This window comes from Semicossyphus pulcher, unplaced genomic scaffold (assembly GCF_022749685.1).
Source record: "Semicossyphus pulcher isolate SPU_LCO1_2020_fin unplaced genomic scaffold, fSemPul1.0.p SCAF_8, whole genome shotgun sequence".
NCBI lineage: Eukaryota > Metazoa > Chordata > Actinopteri > Labriformes > Labridae > Semicossyphus > Semicossyphus pulcher.
The window spans coordinates 16,834,413-16,857,779 of record NW_027211759.1 but is presented as its reverse complement, the minus strand read 5'-3'; the positions used below and the strand labels follow the sequence as shown (position 1 = coordinate 16,857,779).

The 23,367-nt window shown below is 40.6% G+C and overlaps 1 protein-coding gene across 2 annotated transcripts; it reads right to left on the bottom strand.

Moving 5' to 3' along the window:
* Positions 1-2,356: 2,356 nt before the first annotated feature.
* b4galnt3b (beta-1,4-N-acetyl-galactosaminyl transferase 3b) lies at positions 2,357-22,958 on the bottom strand. Of its 2 annotated transcripts, XM_069686710.1 has the most exons (21): positions 22,522-22,622; positions 18,863-18,918; positions 18,679-18,762; positions 16,583-16,616; positions 16,011-16,106; positions 14,563-14,653; positions 14,354-14,454; positions 14,172-14,239; positions 12,520-12,598; positions 12,324-12,390; positions 11,979-12,113; positions 11,738-11,847; positions 10,007-10,107; positions 9,638-9,696; positions 8,408-9,536; positions 7,766-8,025; positions 6,297-6,450; positions 6,140-6,212; positions 5,884-6,037; positions 5,392-5,518; positions 2,357-4,066 (listed from the first exon to the last, which is right to left on the bottom strand). In XM_069686710.1, the coding sequence occupies exons 1-21, from the start codon at positions 22,558-22,560 to the stop codon at positions 3,955-3,957; spliced, it is 3,129 nt and encodes a 1,042-aa protein (XP_069542811.1). In that variant the 5' UTR covers positions 22,561-22,622; the 3' UTR covers positions 2,357-3,954. The 2 variants fall into 2 exon arrangements, with proteins under 2 accessions (XP_069542811.1, XP_069542810.1); XM_069686709.1 differs by lacking the exon at positions 16,583-16,616 and having other exon boundaries at positions 22,522-22,958.
* Between the last annotated feature and the right edge of the window lie 409 nt (positions 22,959-23,367).

Here is a 23,367-nt window from a genome sequence, read left to right as displayed (position 1 = left end):
TGAAATAGGTATAGAATATTAATTAAAGAGAAGAAATACTTGCCCTTGAGGTACCCGATTGATGAAGCTCAGCTGTGAATTATAAAGAGCTTTTAATGTAGTTTATGGCACAACAGATTTCCCGCACTGTACTTAATCTTTGTTTCTGTTTAGAAGCTACTGTAGTCTTGGCAGTAGTGTAGTGTAGTGTAAAAATACACATGACATTCAAATCACCCTATTTTTTTTTGTTCACAAGAGGGTCATTTGTGAAATAACATTGTGAATACACAATATATTACTGCCTGATAATGCTGTAATGTAAAAAAAGATACAATAAATTTGTACATAGTGTTTGTCCTTTGTTTTACCTTAACATTTTCACAATATATCTAAAGTAAATAATGTAAGCTAGATATTGAATTTACTTTGCTCTTGACATTGTCCTTCTTCAAAGTTATTAAAGGGTATTCTAGCTGTTTTTCATGTACAGTGTCCCCGCTAAGCTATGCCATTGACCTACAGACACAAAGCAACAGAGATATTTTCTGTCAGAGGCAGGATATACTTAGCCTTTCCTCTTGACTGGAATGAATTCCTCTCCAATATTAAACAGTAAACACCTTCAGACACACTGGCAGACGTCCTTGGACTGACATCAAGGAGTGGCAGTAAGATGGAGGTTGAATGATGGAGGGTGACACGACAGAGTCAGCCGCCTTAGAGGAATTTATGAGTGCTTATGAGCATCTGTGCAAATATAGTTTGTGCCAATGTACAGTCAGACTTCAGCTTAAAATGGAAACTTGTGCACCACAGTTATGGTTTATCTTTTAGACTTGTTTTTTTCTCTTACAGTGTCGTGTAGGATGCTATTTAAAACGCCTCTGATCAGATATCATCTCTGTCTGAGCGCTGAAATCATTGACAGTCTAGATTGACATTCATGGAAGAGCTGCAGCATCTAGTCGCAAGACTAGCCAAACTGTTAGAACCAATGACTATATATAGATGGACAACGCGTCTCCATCAATGACTGTATATATAGAACCCATTAGAAATGTATTGGATTTGACAAATCTTTGTCATTGTAAGACTTTCTTGTTGATCAGCGACTGAAAAGAAAGTGCATAGTGGATACCTGAAGGGTGATCGTGCCATATTTAAAGATAAAACTACATATTTGTTAGCCATCAGCCAGCTGCTAATGTTAGCATTCAGCTCGACCTAGATGAAGTTAGCTAGTGTTACGGTTTGATATATGTAATATAATACATACAAACTGAAAGAAATTAATTTCTAGCTAAAAATGGCTGCTGTGTGAAATTGGTAAATTTCTAGCTAATTGTAGTGTTAGTTCAAAAGTACATGATGCTGAATTTAGCCTTTGTCTATTGGTAGCTATTGGGTTATCAGATATGCTGTTTAATCTTGAAATATGTCCTGATTTTACTCCAGATGTTTTACTGTCTATTGTCAATTACTGATGAAACAAGAAGTAGTGAAATGATAACAGTTTATCAGATTTCCTGTATTTTAATTTGACTTACAACCTTGAACACAACAGTGCAACAATATAAGCGTTTGAACTTCTCACCCTGAGTGCGATGCCAGAGAAAAAAATGGCCGCTGTGTAAAAAGAGTACAATTTTAGCTAACGGTAGGGTAAGCTAGATAATAGTTAAATGCTATCTTATGCTGGTGTTTTTAGCTGATGGTAGTGTTAGCTCAAAAATAGTTAAATGCTAAGTTTAGTTGTTGTCTGCAGTTTCTAGCTAATGGTAGTGTTAGCTCAAAAGTAGTTAAATGCAAACTTTAGCTGTTGTCTAAAGCTATTGGGTCATCAGATATGTGGTTTAACCTTGAAATATCATGATGTTGCTCTAGATATTTATTGTTTATGGTCTGTTAAGTTGCTGATGAATCGAGAAGTGATAAAATAACAACAATTTGTCAGATTTCCTATATTTTTATTTGAACATTTTATTTGAACCTGGAGCACATTATTACAGCATTATTAAATGCCGAGCTGTGTGTATATGAATATGAGGATATAATCAGTACACCTTCAACTGCAATTTGACAGCTGGGGTGTGGTACCTGTGTATTCCTAAGGTGTGTTGGGGATTAAGAAGATTGTGAAGCAGTGTTTACTTCATATTACAACACCACACGTCTTCATCAGTGTTATATTGACAACTTCTCCACGGACCTATCCCAGGTAAAAAGAGAAAAAAATCATCATCAATGTCTTTGGAGCTTCTATTAACAGCTTGAAAAGGGTTTAATAAATCCCACAGACTTCAAAGTGATTAATCAATTAAAGTAAAAAAAAGAACAAAATATAAGATTTAAATTTAACTTTGGAAATAGATATATGCATAGAAGATAATCATATAAGCAAGTGTCTGTTTTGTTATTTAAAGCCGTAAGATGTTATATTAATAGACGGAATCACTCGGTTTTGTAATATCTGTAATATCTGTTGGACTATTGTCTCATTTTCACAAAGCATTAAAGTATTAAAAAGCACACATGATATAATGGAATTATAGGTAAAGAGAGTTTTATTCCCCAAATTTGTCAAGCAGTTTAAAATGGAAATAAAAACTGTCCCTGAGTGAAGAGACTCCAGAAGTGTACAAACAGGTTAATTCCCAGCACTAACAGAGAGATGAGGTATATCTAAAAACAAGAGAAAAAGAAAAGAGAGTACAAAAGGACGAACAAGAAAAACAACCAACATCCTTGATAAACCAGGAACACATTCTATAAGATAAGAAAAAAAACACCACACAACTCTTGGAAGAAGACCAGGATTGTGTTTCGTTTCATTTCCCTAAATGACAAGTGAAACTGTTAAACCGGAATGTGACCCGTGAGAAAATGCCGCTATCAGTATTGTTTTAAATAACAATCAAACAATATAAATACACAAGATCATGTTTCAGCAACTACGTTTCCTGACTGTGTCGACATGAAAAACAATATTTCCTTATGTTAGAAAAGTGAGCTTCATAGACTGGAAAAAACATTGGAAATTAATTTAAACAGTTTCGAAAACTGTCTAAATTCAGCAGGTAGATTTTCAATAGTCTTTTCTGCACCAGAAGTAGAACGTTTTCTACTTATCTTTCAATTTAAATCTTTGGTAAGTTGCAATATAAGAGAAATAGGCAAGAAATTCAAATTCCTCATAACAACGCAGGTATTCGATTCGGTATGATGTTTTATATGTCTGTTATGTGTATTGGGCAACACACACACACCAACATACTATTTTGAGTTCAAACTGACGATCATAACAAAATCTTAATATCTTAAAATATTCTCCAGTTTAAGGCTTTGCCTGACTCGTGTGCAAAAACAGACTTATGTGGCCCCAGTACCTGAATAACAGTAAAAACAGAAGGCACAATTAATATTAATGCCAACAATCAGAAGAGGGCACTTGACACGTAAACTGAGGTAAAAAAAAAAATCCTACTAACATTGATAAAATAAATATAGTATTTTTTTTTTATAATTTACAACGAGACAAATAAGGCTGTGTTTACCAAATACAGAGTTGGCAGTCAAATAAAACAATTCTTCCTCCAGTTAAGACTCATGTGCAAGAGTTGTACTCATGGTGTAGGACACTTGTGTGTTTGAATCCTTGGAGTGTGCACGGTTCTTTAATTCATGCTCTGTCTTTGGATCAGGACAGTGTTTTGCAGCCAGTAGTGCAGATTGTCATGGTGTCAGTAAGCAACATGGTGCACAGCAGTATCTTCATATGTAATATCTCCTAGTCAGTGGAAGTCATCGACCAGTGCCCTCTTAGTAGTCAACAGTACATCCAGTGAAATAAACTCTGAGCATGTCAGAAGTATCTCCTTAGCATCTACCCTCAGCTTAATGCAGCTTAAGCCGTTAAAGTGCTCTGGTGGCCTTGGTCGTGACCATGGCGACCCTCGTCATAGTGAGGCAGGGTCACCTGGGGTTGGGAATCATCTGCCGGTTCCACATGCCTCGTTTGGAGTGAAAGTGGTGGAAGAAGTTCCTCAAGAAGATCCTCTCCACTTCCAGTCCTCCCTGGAGAATCCTGGAGGCGAGAACAGAGGAGAGTAAATAAACACAACCTACGTCGCTAAACAAGCAAAGAAATATGTTAAATTTGGGGGAGATCTTTATGCTATGAACTTGTAGGGGATCATGGTTTATGTACCCTCATCTCCATATAAAACATCTGTATCCTCACTGCGCTGTAATATTATTATAAACTATGATTAACTGCTCAAGGGTTGCATCCCTGCAAGTGTCCAGACACTGTCTCAGCTTCCTTTACTAAATCAATACAGGGCGCGATTTGTCCTGTATTTTTTCAGCACACAGCCCACCATCATTTATAAACTACATCTTCACAATGATATCTCTTAGTCCTGCATAAAGAGAGATACGAACAGGGTTCTTCAGTGTGGCCAAGGACAATGTGTCCAAATGTAGCCCAGACCACCTCTGAATGGAACCTGAGTGATCGATCTTAATGCATCTTGGGTGTGTTAACCTTATTTTATCATCTTTATAACAATGCAGGAACTTGTAACAGTGTGTTCATGCAAGTCAACAACATTTTCACAGTGAAACTGAAAGCACCAGAACAACAGCGACCAGAGAACAGATATTGTCCAACAGAGTTGAAGTTTTTTTGGCTGACCACGGGGGTCAGCCCTACACATGGGTCAGTGTGTTACTGACTGAATGAGTGAGTGAATGAGCGAGTGAGTGACAGTACTTTCAGAGACATAGAGAGAGAGGGAGTTGCGACATCGCAATGGCTGATCATGGAGCATATTGGACCTCCACTGACGCGACTCTCTCTATATTGCTCTGGATACTTTTTTCAGGACGTAGGTGGGGCTGCTCCTCCTCCTGAGGGGAGTCAGAATTCCAGATAGGGCTTTTACTTTTTAAAAGCATACCGGAAGTGTTGACCTACATTACTCTCCATGCCTGTGACTTTTACGACAGGAAGAGATGTTTATATTGCTGTCAGAGATCAATAGGACTTATCACAATACATATTCACCATGTATTTTGGCCGAGAACCGCGTGCGGCTCGCAGGAAAAATAGGGCCTCCTATTCTCGACATTTTCGGCACGTGCCACACCAGCATTGTGAGGACTCTCATCTGTTTTCATGCATTTAAAATGAAAATGAACACGTCCCACAGCCGTCACGCACACACCACGCTTCCAGTGTTGCCCACAAAAGTGCACATTGATCTGATTTGGTCAGCCACATACTAGGTTTTGATCTAGTCTTGTTTAAATACTTTAGTGATGTTAAATGTCAACAAAAATTTGCAAATTAAACAAAACTAAGAGAAAAAAAAAAATCAAGTGACATTTCAAAAGCAAAGGACACACCTGTCAAGGAGCTCCCAGTCCTCTCCTCCCCATCGGTTTGTGAATTCCTTGGTGTTCATTCCTCCCACTGCGTCCAGATCGGATTTATAGATCCCCAGCAAGCCAAAGCCGTTGACCTCCCAGTAACCTTCATCACAAACACAGCACATTTAGGCCCACATTTCTCCAAATAACACATTTTGTATTTTACTGGCTACATTCATTTAAAGCTTTTCACAGTTTTTTCTTCTTCTGCTCTTTAAGCTGCAGGCTGATGACTCATAGACCAACTGAGTCACACAAGGCATGTCCTACCATGACCACAGTCTTTGTGTAACAACCTCATATTAATGTGTCATTATTCATCTGCACCTGCCGCAGGTTGCAACCTGGCATGACCTGATGCCACAAAAAGCTAGAACAGGTGTAATCAGCAGCGTTCATTTGTACGTGTCTCAAGAATTCGAGATGAAGACAGATTCCCTTCAATCAAAGGAGTGAAAGTGCATCTACCTCTGGCCTCGGATGGCGTGGACCCGCAGTCTAGTCTCTGGACGATGGGAGCAAAGGCCATGAATCCCTCCACACAGTGCTTCCTGATAGTGTCGATAATGGAGGGAGGGAAGTAGATGTGGAGGTCACAAAGAAACACAATGCTGTGGTTATCCTGAGGGGAAAGGAGGATGGAAAGTGTTTATTATAACTGTCTAATGACACAACTATCAGTTCATCTTAATGCTTCATTGCTGAGTGATGTAGTGATGCTCACATGTATTAGGTTGATACCTGCTTGCAGACCTGCAGAGCGCTCAAAGTTTCCACTCAGCTTCACATACTGGTACCTAAACCCACAAGTATAGTTACACAAGTATCCTGTTTAACAAGCTTCACAAGTTCAGTTTAAAATAAAGCAAACATACACACACCTGTGGAGTTTGGAATTCTGTAGAGCCGTTCTCACGTCCATGTCGGTGCTCTCATAGTCTGCGATGATGAGATTGAAGTTGGTGTCTCCAGTTTCTCTGAACAGCTGCTCCATGTCAGATATCAGCTGCTGCACCCAGCGAGCCTGATTTTTCACTGAGAGAAACGTATGGTGATGCATAAATTAAAAGAGGCCTGTGCACTGCAGGAACAATCTGTTCCCGTCTGTGTTTGTTTTAGAGAGTATGCACAGCCTAGTGACAACATGTTTGTACGAGTATGATTATAATGGACTGTACTTATATAGCGCTTTTCTAGTCTTTGCGACCACTCAAAGCTGCTTTTACACTACATATCACATTCACCCATTCACGCACACATTCACACACTGATGGCAGAGGCTGCTACGTAAAGTGCCCAACTGTCAATCAGATAACACATTCATACCCGTTGGCTATGCCACCGGGAGCAATTTTGGGGTTCAGTGTCCTGCCCAAGGACACTTCGACATGTAGCCTGAGGGAGCTGGGGATCGAACCTCCGACCTTCCGATTGAAAGACGACCGACTCTACCACTGAGCCACAGCCGCCCCGGCAAAAGTAGCATATATCTCGTCTCTTTCAGTAGAGAAAAGGAACTATTTAACATTTTAATCTAGAGCCAATATTTCAATATTAAAAAGGCATAATCTTGAACATTTATGGTTAAATAAATGTCTGTTAAGTCACTATCTATCGCCAAATGTGGTAACACAATGGTGATTGAGCCTATGGCCCACTGATGAAAGCCTTTACATTTGCAGTATTTCTGGGTGTTGATGTTAACTTTCACAAGCGTCGCCTAGTTAGTGATGCGTTTTCCATCACCCAGCAGTGATTGATCTGCCAGAGAGGGGAGGCGGAGCTAAGCGGCGGCTTTTCTGGTCTCCGCGAGGGTTGCGAGTAAACAGTAATCTACTGTGGCTGAACAAACAAAGACTGTGGACAAAACAGAGCGCATCTCTTTGCTGATCTTTGCCTCAGTGTCAATATTGTATCTGATTGATCTCAACAGCGCTGCTGTTAGATGATGTGCTCTGCAAGGTGCCAGCTAGGACGTTAATTAGAACATTTTACTTTTAAGATCTCAATCTAGTGAGACTGCCATTATTCCGCACAATGAACAGACTGGCTGCTTTAGATCACAAAAAAAGTTTTTTTCAACAAGGTTCAGTGAGATCTGAGCCCTAATATAACTTCAATATAACACTGTCACACAAAAAAGGCTTTACTGTCTCTGATTTTGTGACTATTGACAAGAATTGTTGTTTTTAGGACTTGAATATTTTTGGTGAAACATAATGTTGCTGAACTTATAAACCAAGATCAATCAAGCGCACCTTGCTGGAAAATGTTCATCTAAATAGCAAAAGTAAAAAAGAGTTGGTGAGAGTAATGGCGTGGTGTTTGGAGTGTTTAAAGGCTGACGTACCTGGTACTATAAAGTGGACGGTAGCGACAGGATTCCAGCGAAAGCCGACCGGGTTGCACAGCACCAGCTGATGTTTGGGCCGCTGGAAATTGAAGTCATTTCTGCGCCGCTGGCTGTGGCGAATCAGAGCATAGATGTAGTGCGACAGTCGCAGGCGCTGGCCATTCACATCTTTCAGCTCCAACTCCAGAAGGTAACGGCTGCCCTGGACCCCGTCCACCCGCTTTACCACGTTGATCACACGAACCAGTTTGAACCGCCTACAAGGTCAGAGACAATCAAAGATACATGGTGAAATCTTTGCACAGCATTGTATTTCGGATAACTTATCTTTGCAAATACTGGATAGTTTCATCTCTTTAGACCTTAAAAATTGTTCATATTGAGCAACGAAAGAAGGCCACTTCACAACCTGCAGACATACATGCAGGGCTGCAATTAATCTCTATGTTTTAAAAGGTCTTGTTTTATCAACTCCTTTGTCAATAGTCCAGGATATTCAGGTTACTATCACAAAAGAAGAAAAAGCCTGCAAGCTTGTCACAAAGGTTGCAGGAGGATATATCTTAAATTTTAGTCATCACAAGAAAAAGAGAAAGATCCAAGTGTTCCACAGGCACTGATGCATATACAAACACTTACCCACGGTGCTTTTTGTTGAGTTGCTCCATGAAAGATTCGGCCATGGGCAGCGCGTCACTGGCGTGGAGCAGCAGGTTTCCAGAGACGTTGCAGCGCAGGTCGATCCAATCCGATCGCTTTGCCTGAAGGTCCAGGTGGTTGACCTGAAAGGTCTGGTTCCATTTCACCTCATCATCAAACACCGGTGCAGGGGTGAGGTCCTCGTCATCTGTCCCTTCAAAGTCTCCTACTGGTCCCCACAGGGAGTCTTGTTTTTGGCTCACAGCCCGGTTGTGAAACTCTTCCTCACCCATTTGGTCCTTCCCTCCTGTAGTAAGCGACCGCTTTGTGTCTTTTCTGTCTCTAGGGATCAACTTTGCTCTGTGGATGCTATTTTCTCGATTTCTGAGCTGTGTTCTGCTGTCTGCGTCCCTCTGATTGAGCCTTACTAAAGGGCGGTCCCTCTTCTTTGCCAGTGGGGCTTTTCCAGCCAGAGAAGAATCTTTCTTTATGGGTTGAAGCATTGAGTCTTTGATACTCTGGATTTGGGTATGGTTAGCTTTATGTGACTTCCGTATCTGAAGCTGTTTAGGATTGAGCTGATCTGACAGGAGTCCTTTTGGTTCCTTTGCTTTAAGCTGCTCTCTGTCCTCCGGTTTTATTTCATTTCTCTGTCTCGCAGATTTCTTCACTGATTTAAGCTTCCGTTTTTTAGCTGCTTTAAGATGTCTTTTCAGCGTTACCTTTTCTACTTTTTCATCCCGGCCCTCCAGTCTGAACTCTGTTCGGTTCTGTTGCAGGTCCTGGCGTTGTTTTGAGGCTTGCGTTGGTACGTCATGCACAGGCACGGCTGTTTTTAAAATCGCCAGCTGGGGCTTTGGGATGCCTTCTCCCCCTTGCTTGTTCTGCAAATCATTTATGCCCAGTCTTGTGTCAGAGGTGTTCCTAAGCGTGTTGTTAGTTTCTCGCTTGATTAAGCTGAAAAGTTTGCGCCTGCGTTTCTGGACATAGTCATCAAAATCATCACCATAGTCAAGAGACAGGGCATTATGTGGGTTGTCTAGCATGGCTTCCTTTTCTCTTTCAAAGGCTTCCATGTCAAACGCGTCCTCCTCGTCTTGCACTGATTTCCTTCGCTGGAAAGCAAAATCTAACATTCACCACAAGCAGAGACAAAAAAGGAGAGTGTGATAGATACATCTGGATACAAGCAACTTTATATTTTAGAAAGAAAAGGTAAGTGCAATTTACCCATGCCAAAGTTTTCCTTTTCAGGACGGTCTAGTCTCATGTACCTCGAAAAACCAAACCTGACCACAAGAGTACAAAAAACACAATTATTTTAAGAGTTAATGGGCCTGATGTTAATGCAAAATCACAGATTAGTTTTAAGATGGGACTCTCTATCTCATAAGAAACAAAAACACCTTCACCCTCTGCCGTGTAAAAGATTCTCAGTGGATTCAGGGTTACATCACCCTCTATTGGTTACGCTGTAAGCCTACTTTAAAGTCCGCTCTGCACGACTGCATGCATCTTCATTTAGTGCTAAATGTCACAATAAGTCTTACTACACATGCATCTGTTATTCACGGTCATGGTTATGCGCAGAGGTCTCACTTCTTCATGTAGTAGGGGCTCTCGGGGTAGAAGCAGCTGTTCTCGTTCTCCATGTGTGTGAGCCGGGTGTAGTCATTGGGGTAGATGTAGGACATGTGGACCTGGGGAGATGAAATGAATAGACATGCTGTTAGAGCTGTGAGAGCTTACTGATGAATCAGGAGGGCTTGTATAATAAAGGTTATCCAACCTCCGTCTACTGGGATCAAACAGGTGTGTGCAAAGGTTAGGTAAGAACAGAACAAAACGTGAGTTTTTGGCTGTAGATCAGATATGTGATTTAAAGTTAAAATCTCGAACATATTCAGTTAAATACATTTCTGTTAATTCACAATCTCTTGATGAATGATGATGAAAGCCTTTGTTTCAGCAGTAATCGTTGGTATCACACAAACAGTTTGCAGCAGCATCTATCACCCAGCGCTGCCTACTTTGTCCTCCAGACAGAGTAGGCGGAATTGGTGTACAGTTTTGTCTGCTGGGTTACGAGCAAACGGTTATAATAACCTCATAGACAAAGAAAATGTGGATGACAATAGATGATGCAATTCAAAAACAAGTGTAAAACCAAAGACAAAGAAACACATTTGATGCAAGGGCACTCTCTGGAAACACACCTGCAATTACCTCAATTATTTGATGTAAGTTCCATATTTAAATAACTAGAAAAATACATAATCCATAATCCCTTATTTGAGAGAAATTGTCTCATATGTTGATAATTCCCCCTCTTTTAAATAAGAAGTATCTGGTACAAAAGCCAGAGGCCAGAGATCAAGGCATCTCTGTGAAGCTGCCAAGCAACCACAAGCGACGCAGGAAATCATGGTGAAGTGACACATAATGAGACTGTAGACATATAGTATACTGTAGGTTGTTGAATAAACGGAGAGAAAACAGAGGCCGGGCCACTAAATGTCTCTCTAATGGATGCAGGATGTCTTGATTGACATCAATTGATAATAAACTACGCTGCTGAGCAAACGCATTTAAAAACAAAACAAGTAAGTGCAATAAAAGATAGAAAAAGCTTCCTTTATCACTCACAGGAAACACAAACAAGAACAATAGTTTCCTCTTTAACCATTCTTTTGCCAGAATATTCTTCCATTTAATGATATAAGATGTCAGTTTTGTTCTCTTTGGCGGCACCTATGGCGATAAACGTTAATTGTGGGAGCACGCTTGCCAGATATCCAGACAGTGTTGCATGTGAAACTTTTAATTTTCCTCGCTGACGGTCGCTTTCCTTGTTAGACTGTTTGCCTTCATCTGAGCGTCGAATTTGTTTCTATTTCTTTGGATTTTCACTTCTTGTTGAAGTTGTATCTGTAGTCATGGATCTTTTCTTTGTTTGTTCAGCCATAGTAGATTACTGTTTACTCGCAACACTTGCAGAGAGCGGAAAAGCAGCCTCTTAGCTCCTCCTAGCCTCTCTGGCAGACCAACCACTGCTGGGTGATGGAAAACACGTCACTAACTGGTGATTTTTTCCACAAATGTTGCCACAGACACTCAGTCTGTAATACTGCGAATGCAGTGGCTTCCATCAGTGGGCTATAGGCTCAGTCACTATTGTGTTGCCTCATTCAGGGATAGATAGTGACTTAACAGACATTTATTTAAATGAAATTCTTTCAGATTATTACTTTAAGAGCTTTATTGTGAAAGATGTGATCTCGGCCTCAGCCAGCGTAAATGTAGATGAAAACAAACTAAATGAATACATACAAACTGCAGTCCTTGGTAGCGGAGCAGAGGAAAGTCTTTGATTATGTAGCTGGGTTTGTACGAGCAGTCAGGCAGAACACCTTGTAGGAACTCGTTGTTTATCAGAGGCACTGCAAAAAAACCACAAAAGGCACATTTGATAACTTTGTGCATGCAGGTGGAGGAAATGAGCACTCAAAACTGTTTCTGGGATGCTGGAATGGACGAGTGATTCATCTAGAAAGAGAGCGACCTCTCTCACCTTTGAAGAAAGTGTCTCGCAGGTCTTCTCTCAGCATGTCTGCTGCGATACTGTGCTGTTCTGTGGGGGTGCGCTGGTGGCTCGCAGCAGTCTGTGGTATGTGTGCGACGTCACTCATCAACAATGCTGACTCATCTGCGAGATGAAGCCACAGGGTTTAAGTACAAGAAGTGATGAGTATTTATTGTGCAACAAAAACCACTGACTTGACTTTCAGATTTTGAGCATCCTTGCAGAATGATAAAGTAATGAATGAATGTGATGAAATTTTTCCAGAGCCATAGACTTAAACAGATTTATTGAGCGATGTCTTGGGTGATGATTCGTGGGTTTTTGTTTACTTACCAACATAGAGGGAGATGTAGCGAGAGTCAATAACCATAAATCTTATGTCTTGGTCCAAGAGCTGCCACTGTGTGAAAAACAAAACACAAACAACCGCATGCATCTTCCACTTTATTACTCACATTACTCACATGAAAAAGAGCACATATCTGACAGATAGAGAAGGAAGGAGAGACTGATAAGTCTAACTACTTACAGCCACCTCCACATGGTCAGTCCCTCTGTCGTTTTGCTTGTGGATGACTTCAAAAAAGTACCTCTTCTGAGCGGACAACCTATCAGACAGTAAAGTTCACATTGAGTACGACATTATTGTAATGTGCTTTAAGTGCAGGACTTGTGTACTCTATCCTGTTTGGCTTAGTCGCCCTACATAAAGGCTGCAGCAGCACCCTGAGAAAGATAGAAATCTGTGCATCAGTCTCTTTCCTCTTGGGTTCCATGAAGCTTAACAGGGAGATAATACACACACACACAAATGCTTTCATCACAATTAATTAAGTTTATTTTGGGTACTGATCACATTTAAAAACTATCTACTGCAGTCTTTGTTTCCTCTGAATATATTCCTGCAAACTTTGGCTCATCAAAATGCTCAGTGCTTCTGAGGCATTTGTCTGATTTGTCCTCCTGGAGAATCTTTATTCAGATGTTTTGAATAAACATTTACACCCTTGTGGATTAACTGTAACGTGTCTCACTATTTAGACACACATTTTTTAAATACAGAAGAAACAAAAACATGGCTATTAGGTAAGAATAACTTGCCAAACTGGTCTAGATTCTGTAACCTACAAAATTTCCTGTCACGCATCATTCAAACCCACCCACACAGTGTCACAAAGCTTTCCAGTGTGCTAGCAAAAATTTTTTTTTAAAATTATTTTTCCACTTATGACAAACCTCTAATGTAGAGTTTTACCACATGGACAAAAATAGGTGGAATTCTCAGAAGGGGAGATACACGCTCATATAGAAACTCTTATGCTTAGTTTCACAGATAAGAGGTGCTTATCGTTAGGCACTGGTTTTAAGAGGTTAAAGGGGTAGTCTTGCAATCTCATTTTGCACTTCTATGAAAGGAAAGAGGACTTAAATAAAGGACAAAATAAATAAATAAAGGACGCCAAAGTTGGGAAATTTCCTCTCTTAACTTATAAACTAACTTACATCATCATATCATCTTGTGGTGCAGGAAGATAGCAGAGAACACCAGATCACACCATTACTGCATATGGCATTTCCCATTCAAAGCAAAAGTATAAAAATTGTAAGGTATTTCGCACAGGTGATCCTGACAACGAGACACTAGTTTGGGTTGTTTTTTTTCTGTCTGTTCTGTTTTTGTTTTTCCCCTGTTTTTAAATGTGAAGCACTTTGGATCAACTGTGTTGTAAGTAAGGTGCTATATATATACAGTTGAGTTGAGTTGAGTTGAGTTGAGTAAATATTCTATTGTCATGGGTTTGAAGTGGACGAAACTCAGCTGGAAAAAGGGGGAGCAAATATCTGTGCCCCAACCAGTATTTCAACAGTTTTTAAGTGATTCTGATGACAGTTGTTGCCTGTGGGAGATGCCTTTGTGAATCAAATCGTGACACACACCCCACCCACACAGTCCTGAGAAAGCAGATAAGCTGTTTTGTGAGTGTGAAACTGACAAATAACATTGTTTCTGTGCTGCTTATACATAATATTATGTCCTACATTTTTCATGTTATAGAAAAATAGTTAAGATTTACAACCGTGTTTTGCAGTCATGCAAAGAGACAGTCTGAACAGGGTTAATTACTGGACACACAGTGGTGCGCTGATTTGACAGTAAAATGTGGTCTGGTGTCAACTCACCAAACCGGTCTGGATGTTTGACTGGCGTACTTCTCAAACTCGCCAGGGGCCGTCCACTCTTTTCCAGTCTATGAAATGAAAACCCACACGCATGATAATGACATATAAATCACATCAAAATACATAAGTCAAATATGATTAAATGTCACTCTGCTGGTTGAAAAGATTACAGACGTACACACCTTTCCAACACATGCCAGCAACTGCGAGTTTAAGGGAGAGTCATCCTGGCTGAGCCAAAATTCAGAGTTGTCCTCAGAACTCAAGGCAAACACAAATTCCCCTGAGAGACGGAGGAAAAAAAGACAAAGAGATAAAGGGACAGATCTGGGGAGAGTGTTGCACACATGCAGTGCGGTAAGACAGGAAGTAGATGAAAGAGTACATGTACCGTCACTGTATGGGTGTATATAACCAAATATCCTGAGGCCGTAGTTGGTCCACTGAGGAGAGACAGCCAGCTTCGTTACTGTGATCCTGGACTGAAAGAGAGAGGAGAGGGGAAACACATAGGATCAGCCTTGATGTTTACTCAAAGTCAGACAACATCTTCGGTCCACATGAGGATTTAGCATTTAGATGTAGAATGTACCTCTGTGTGAAAAAACTGTGCGTGTGTTTGCTTAGGCTTATGTGCAGGGATTTCTTTGCAACTTCACACACTAGGGTTCATTTCAGGCAGCTGAACAACCACAGCGTTATGTGTGTATATGAACGATAAATTCAAGGTGATAAAAGATGTGACAGCATATTTTTGATGGTTTTGTCCTCCGGTTGAAGAAGAAAAAGTTCCCACAATCTATCACCATCTCTTGAGTGTGAACGATATCAGTGGTTTCAGCTAAAGGTTTGAGTACATCACCATATTTACATATTCATACTCGTAAATACACATTGAAAACTTTGAAATAAGTCTAAGAAACATCATATGAACACATACTGTGAAATGTTTGGGACTTGGGGAACTACCAACATTAAGAGTCAGCTGCCTGTTAGCCGCTAAAGCTAACGTTACATTAGCATGCTCACATGCTTACTATCACCTTAACCTGACTCTTCTCTACAGACCAAGATAATCAATAGTATGCAGTGTGTTCACACTGGAAAGTTATATATTATCTGCTCAAATGCATAGTATACACAGTGGATTATTATTTTTTTACAATTTTTAAGATTATTTTTGAGGTATTTATGCTTTTACTGGACAGTTCAGCAGTTAGAGGCAGAAATGAAACAGCTCAAGGGGAGGAGCGCTCAAATGTCATTTACTGGAAAACTGTAGACTATGATGATAAATATGTAGTACATATTAGAATTAGTGTACTGTGTAGCATGGATTTGTAACAAAGCTAATGCCAATGCTAACATTTTTAAAATTCAGCAGCAATGATGTTCACACTCATCACTTGCTAATTAGCTCCAAAACAAACAAAAGTTTGTGTTAGCATTTTAATACTTGGATGAGGATAATGGTGGTCATATTATTTTAACTCGCTGGTAGCCTACATTACTGTTAGCTAGCTAACGTTAGCGTCTGCTAGCTAAATACTGTTAGCTAGGTAACATTACCGTTTGCTAGCTAACAGTATTGTTTGCTAGAGGTGGTTAATTAAGATTAGCTGAACAACATTTTACCAGTGTTTGAGCTTCCCACCCTGAGTATACCCGCCATGTAAATATGGTGAATGTTTGTCTTTGTATGTGAGAAATGTCTAAGCAGTCCTTTCCATAGTAACTGAGATCTTACTGTCCGAAAAATAGTGGTGGACGACTGACATTATCACCTGAGAGCACATGTAGAAAAACTGAGTGAGCTCAGGAGATGAGGGTGTGACTCACGTGGGGATACAGCGGGTAGTGCAGGTTCTTGGAGAGGTCAGCTGTAGAGCTGCCACACCAGTCCTCAAAGACATGCAGATTGGCCTGTCCCTTGTACTGCAGGAAGAAGAGAGACATTCGGCTGTTTGTGCTGACAATTAACCATCTGGCCTCAGTACTTAGCAAACTAAAACCAACAAACATAGACTTCCTTAGATACCACTTGACAATACAATGACAGGACTACTGGTTTCAACTGTCACCCGACTCCTTTTATCCACCTCTTCCATTGTACAGACATGTCACTACACTCACATTATCACACAACACATTTCTCCCTTATCTTTAGTTGTTTTGAGCAGATAGCGTTGTTTTTTTCTAAAAAAAGAAAAAATGTAATTTTTGACCACCAAAACACTGTATAATAAAGTCAAAACAACTTGAATGGCTGAATACCACAAGAAGGTAATTATGTTTTCATTGTGATTTGGGAAAGCTAAACCTTTACGTAAGCTTTATTCATACACAAGTAGAGGGGTGGATCACAGGAATAGGGTAACAATAGAAACCGCCGTTGAATTTCTCTTTCCCACCTGTAATGGTATCAATGAAAGTCTGTAGGAAACCCTGGAAGACACAAATACATGTAATTGAAGACGCAGAGGCCCAGATGTCCTGTAAACAAACACCTGTGTGACATCTGCCAAAGAGGCCATGTTATCTGATCTGTGTGTGCTGACTGCAGCACAGCAGCAGAATAAGGCAGGCAGGAGTCAAAGCCTCTGTATTACAAGTCCAGTAGTTCATCAGATTTCATTAGTGCTTAAGTTAAACTCCCTGCTGTCATCAGCACTGTTAGTTAAATGTTAGCATGAACGGGCACTGAGGTAAAGGCAAAGGGCAGTAAAGTAATGACTCACAGAGCCTTAAATGCCCTGAGGTGCTTGAAACATCTAACAAGCCTCTTTACGTCCATTGTCCATGTCCGTGATCAAAGGCCACTTAACATGGAGTCTGAGGAGCTCATTTTGAGCTCTTGTTTTTTCCAACCACTGTTCTGCTGTTTCTCTTTTCTCCCCCACCAATCACTGGATGTTTAATCTGAGGAAGTTGCAATATTTAATGTACTTCTATATTTTCAGCATGATGTGAGCCTTCAGCTGCACTTCAGCTGTTTAAAGTCATATTTTCTGTTTTGGACAAAACATTAAGTGTTAACTTTTTGTGCTTCATAACATAACTTATGTTTTCATTTTCATTGTATTATTCATGTAAACAAACCTCTCAAACACTCTGACTCAACATACTAATAATGTAGAGCCACGACTAGCTGTCAATAAGCATACCACGTCATAAAACAAAAGAGTCAAACATCCTGGAGTTCTGCTTTTCTTTTACTAATGTTGTTGTAAATTGAATCTCTTTGGGAAAGAAATTTCAAGATGAATCCTCTGACTTGGGGAAATTGTGATGGGTATTTTTTATTTTTATTTTTTACACAGCTATTTGACATTTTCAATACCAAAGAATGAATCGGTTACTTAAAATTTTGGCAGTTCGATCAATAATGAAAACAATGCATCCCTAAAAACATGAGTAATAACTGGTAATGCTTTTTAAAGGGGACATTTTTTAGCTCTGCAATAAATTTTCTATTAATCGAATGTGTTTTTGAATCACGCTGGTAAAGTTTGTTTCGTTTTCAAAATTGTATACATATTTTAATTACATTTTTTTTTTTCGAACAAGTCATTTTGCCATTCAAAGGTCAGACCTTAGCCACGATTGGCTGACAGTATTAGGAGTGACTGTGTAGCCCCTCCCTCAGGTGTGCGATGCCACGTGTTGGAGCGGCCGCACTGCACTGTTGCTCACAAGTTGCAGAAAACATGGCTGCTCTAGGATCGGTTATTCGGCCTTATATGTAAGAGCCAGAATCGCCAGGAGGTATCAGAATGGTTAGTTGAAATATTGACAACGACTACAAGCTAGCGTGAGAAGGCAGCCTGAGGTGAATGACGGTGAATGACGATTTGGTCGATTTCAGCTAAAGCAAGGTTCTACGTAGAAACCTGCAGCTGTTCTGAACGGCCCATTTCAGAGGCGACCTTTTTAAAAATATAATTCTGGAAAAACACAGAATAATGCAGTTTTCACTTTTTCACTGTGAACAATAAACACCCAAACATGTGAAACCCATGCAAAAATATGTACTATACTAAAATAGGTAATTTTATCATATTGATGCAAAGAAGTAAATTCAATATTGAGACATAACAGGGTCTCTTTCTGGGAATGAATGGTACAAAAAAAAGCAGCTCATAAATTTTCTAGATAGTCACGAGATCAACTCCGTGTGGGTGTAGCGCTTTGATCAAGAGATTTTAAGAGTCTAAACAACAGCCAACCAATAACGCTGCAACAGCTTCCCCCAAACATGAAACATGAGGTGCAAGCAACTGGACAGAGCACAGCTCTGCTTAATATAGTGGAAATATGATGACCCTGATACAGAGTGACAGAAGCTGCAGAGGCAGACTCTGCTGCAGGAAATACACTGTACACTAACGCACCGAGGTAGGAGGGGATCAGGCAGGCCTGAGCAGGTTATACAGAGTTCAGAAGAGGTGAGACGCAATGTTTAGGCTTACGAACACCGTAGAGACACACACATACTGTATACACACACCTCTGGTTTCCAGGTTTGTGGAGTGTAGCTGGATCTCCAGGCAGCAGAATCCTCCACAGAGACCGGTTGGTGGTCTTTTTTGACCTGGAAAGCACACATGTTAAAAGTTTACTCCACCCCTCCTCTAACAAACACACGCCCCATATTGCATCACTACCACTTGTTTTCGATGCATCGTCCTTACCCTTTCGTCAAACATGGCTCTCCTCCAGCTGCTGCTGCCATCGTCAAAGTTAGTACCTGAGGAGGAAGAGGGAGGAACAATCAGGGCTAGGAGGAAAACATGTGGAAAATGTGCTCAAAATAACACTGTGAGGCCCACACTCTTCAGCTGATCGACTCAGAGATCTGTGATTTTCCCAGGAGGTGAGACAGGTTCTTTGCATCCAAACAAAATGTGCTCTGGTTTCAAGATAAAATGCAGCTTGATTTGCGTTTTGGTTGCATAAAAGAAAATCTGTTAACCTCCAGATTTAGCTGTAAGAAGGCAACATGCATATGTACTCAGAAAGAGGTGCTGGAAATGTTGCACAGACAACGCTCTGCTGCAACCACAAAAAAAAACCCGTCCTGCAAAGACTCAAAACTATGTAGGCCACCATCACATCCAGTATCATAAATCTAACTAGCTGATGCTTGATAGTAGCTCATGTATTAAAGGTGTTACAAAATTCCCAGTCTTTTGCATGCAACTTGCTTCTTCATCCATTTCCTGTGCTCTTATGTTGCATGAACAAAGACGCCCTGTGTCCCACCCTGTTCCTGCTCATGCTGATGACCACCGAATGTAACTAAACTCAGCCCTCAGAGAGCTCCTACCACACTCCTTGTGTTGGCATATATCTCTGGCGCTGAAGCGGAGCAGATGCAGAAATATTATTCCTTCAAACCTCTTCCCTCATCTTTCAAATTATAGAGTGGTGTGTATTTTAAAAGGAGGACCTCGGTATTTTATGAGCTTGTGGTGTAAGTGAGTGAATTGGGGTTGCGGTGCTCATGGAGTCAGAGTCTGTCATTATCACCAGGGTGGAGATCTCCGAGCACACACCCTTGAGACATGGGGGCCAATTTTGGAGCCACGAGTAATTCTAGAGTGTTGGAGCAAGAGGGGAATATTTTTATCTACATCTGCACTCATGCAGTCTTCCTAGTAACACTTCCCCTGTCGCCTTTTTGTCACACTATTCAACACAGCAGCATCAAATCCAAACATTTTTAAATGACTGTCAGAGCTGTGCTTGGAGAAATTAAATGTTGAAATGTTTAAGCTGATAAAAATAAATTTACAGCAGGGCTTAACAGACTTTCATCCCAAACAGGGAACAGAAATGGCATCAAAGTTTGGTTTCCTCCTGTTTATTTGGGAGACTTTAGCCCAGGTTTGGCACAGCAAGTTTCCAGACGCTGCAAAACTGCAACATATGTTTGAGTAAGAAGGAAACGCTGTTGCACTTGTGCATAGAGTTTATTGGTTTATGGGAGTGTATAGTCAAAAATAAAGCTAACAGTAATGCAGAAGTAGCACAGTTCAGGCAGTGTAATCCTAGAGACTTTTTCACAGAAAGCAAATAGGATATTCAAATCAACTACAATTATTAACATTAACTGCAGCACTTTATATGTGATCCATGTTCTTAAGTGCCTGTGTGACCTACATGTGGGAAAAACAACCCAGCCGCAGAGCCCCGCCTACAAGCACTCGTCCTGTAGTAACCTGGTTGATTGTGTAGTTTTATTATGTTAACATGAACTGATACTACACATGTGCATTAAATAGAGGAGACCAAGATGAGACCTATTTAAGTTCGACCAGTGATGAAAACATTGTTTGGTTTGAACAGTTGGAGCTTCATCAGGAGCCAATATTCAAATACTGTGTGAATATTTAATTAATCTTTTAAATGTCTTGAGAATGTTCTGCAGAATAATTAATTTGTAACTCAGACGTGTTTATTGTTCTTATGTGGTGTTTTAAGGTGAGACGATTTTTAAAACTGCTGCTGTAGAAAGCAAAAAACCCCATAAAGAATAACTTGAGCACTACATTCTGATCAAAAAGTCAAGTGATTTTAAATGCAATCCGGCATTTTTACAAAGCTCACTTATATTACTATACTATTTACTATAAAAGCTAGGGCAGTCAGAGAGCACAGACATACACAGAGGCCAAGATACAAATCTTCTATAAGATGCAAATCTGCAAATGTATTTACAGATTTATCTAAAATATTACACGAATTCTGTCAAAATATTAATAGCTTGATCGTGAGTCGGACACAGATCCAATGCAACATTTTTGAAAATCAAGCCAGTATTTTTCCCTTAATCCTGCTGATACAACCATACATCCCTGTAGCACCTTTAAACGTCTCAAAGCTTTAATAAAAGTCAAAACTGTCTGCTTTTATATACCAAAAAAAATCTATACTAAAACCTCCTATGAACGGTTATAACTGACTGAATGAAAATGAGAAATAACTGCTGTTACCTGCACTTCATTTGTGTGTCTAACACTTTTGTTTATCCCGCGTGTCCCAATAAATTAACACTTCTGATGACACGTTTAGAAGTCCCTTTTGTCACCATAAACACCTGAAACAATGTCGACAGCCTATTCTAATGTGTGAAACCCCACCTGAGATTCTTCTATTACATGTTCAGATCCTCAGACTAGTCTTTGAGCTCTCTTTGGAGCCCTTTTCCTGAGAGAAATCCCACTGTGACGAGGGGTCTGCAGCCCAGGAATGTGTAAAACAGCAAGGCCTTTAATGTAGGTCTGAGGCATGTGTTTACATGTCAGCCTCTGTTCAAAGTGTGTGTGTATGTGTGTGTGTGTGTCATGTTTTGTTATTACTTTCTTGTGGTTAGACACCTACCTGACTTTTTCAGCGTTTTCATCTCTTTTCCCACCAGTGTGGTGACACCCTGATGTGAAACTCTGGCGTGAGTGCAATGCAACAGATGGTAAGCTGAGGTGTAAATAAGGTAAAGGGCAGGAAGTTTGGTTACCCAGTGTGAGACGAGACTTCCTTCTGAGTGTAAAACTGCAATCTGACCTCCCCTTCCCCCCTTGCACTGTTTCTCCTCACTCTAAAACACACACACACACACACACGGACGCGCGCACACACTGCTCCATCTCTTTAAATCGACCTGTTGTTTCACCTGCTGTGGGCTCGTGTTTCCTGTACAAACGCATTCAGCATCATTCATGGAAAACAGATGTAAAAGTGGATGTAAACTACATTTCTGTTAATGATCACATAGAGACTATCAGTTAACATCTGTGATCCCTTTATATTACACTGACAGTTGCCTAAGATACTCTTAACCTTTATAACGTAATAAAAATTTACAGTGTATAGGCCTAGTACTTGGAGTCATTTTGATTAGTTAGTTTAGTCAGAAAGTTTAAACTTTATTGTCAGCACCACAGGAAGCACGAGGTGATGATTAAGCTCTGTGGTTAATATGTGAAATGAAGCTGCACTTTGCTGTGTGGTAATTACCTGCATTTTTTTTATTGTGCTATTCTACCTATGTATAAATAACACTCTGATAATAGTGCGGTCTTATTCAAACCCACCTTAAACGCACAGCAGCTTCACAAATTACTCATATATATGTTGCACTTGTTTAATCTGTAGCTGCTTTAAGTTTTACTGTTGTCCTGCAAGTTCATTTGTTATTTATTACCTAAGATCATTTACTATGGCGAGGCTCTCAGTCACAGGTAGTCGTGTGAGGTGATAATTAAGCACTACTTTTACAAAACTTTTAAAAAAGACAAACACTTGTTGAGTAAGACCTGCAGTTAGTGCCCGGACTGGAAACTGAACGTACCGGTGTCACTGCTCCATGCTTTTGCAGCAACCATCTCATGGTAGACGGCCAAAACTCCGACCAGCAGGATTGCCCCGAACAGAAGACGTCCCCCGTTGCGCCGCAGCTTCTTCAAAGGGAAAAACGCTACGATCATCTTGACTGAAGCTCATCGGCCGGGTCACCCAATTTGTCATCGGCAGGGGACCGACCCCACAGTGAGCCCGTCCGCCCACCGCTGCTCCCAGTGGGTGCGCACTACCGGCGCCCTGGATATCCCCGGTGCGCACGGCCCCTGGTGGCTCTCATCCCGCGAAAAATCCCACCATGACCCGGGGTGGCCGGTGCTCCACACTGAGCACTCTCGATCATGTACAACTTTAAAGTCGGTTTCCTAATGCTGAAGACCTCCAGACCTCTGCTCCGGTTATTAATTCAGCATGAGGCTCCGTGTACGGCAACGCACCAACAACAGAGTGAGTAGTGAAATCTCACACCAGATTTACAACTCACAACTTCGTGAAGACACACAGAGGGTGCCAGAAACATGTGGGAACACAGTCAGCTCTACCTTCAAAGTTAAAGCATGAGTGTCAAACTGAGAAAAAATGTACATCGCTGGAATAGTCCTGATAACAAAAAATTCAAATTTACCCCATATTTTCCAATAACATATTTAAAGCTGTTTATATTTTTTATAAACCCCAGTGTGCTTGCCAATATGTTTGTCTCTGGGTGTTTTATTTTGAAACCTCACACCGGAAACACCATTTATTTGTAGCTGGTCTGACCAGCCTGACTCTGAGATTGGAGGGAGGAGTGAACATGGGCAGCTGCACTCCCTCTTTATTTGACATTTACCTGTAA

Excerpts from the sequence above, each read along its gene's own strand:
- b4galnt3b (XM_069686709.1), bottom strand. The coding sequence starts at position 22,657 with ATGATCGTAGCGTTTTTCCCTTTGAAGAAGCTGCGGCGCAACGGGGGA. Across the intron at positions 14,654-16,010 it reads ACTACCCGCTGTATCCCCAC|TCCAGGATCACAGTAACGAA; the intron begins GTGAGTCACACC and ends TCTCTCTTTCAG. Across the intron at positions 12,114-12,323 it reads CTACATCTCCCTCTATGTTG|ATGAGTCAGCATTGTTGATG; the intron begins GTAAGTAAACAA and ends TTCATCTCGCAG.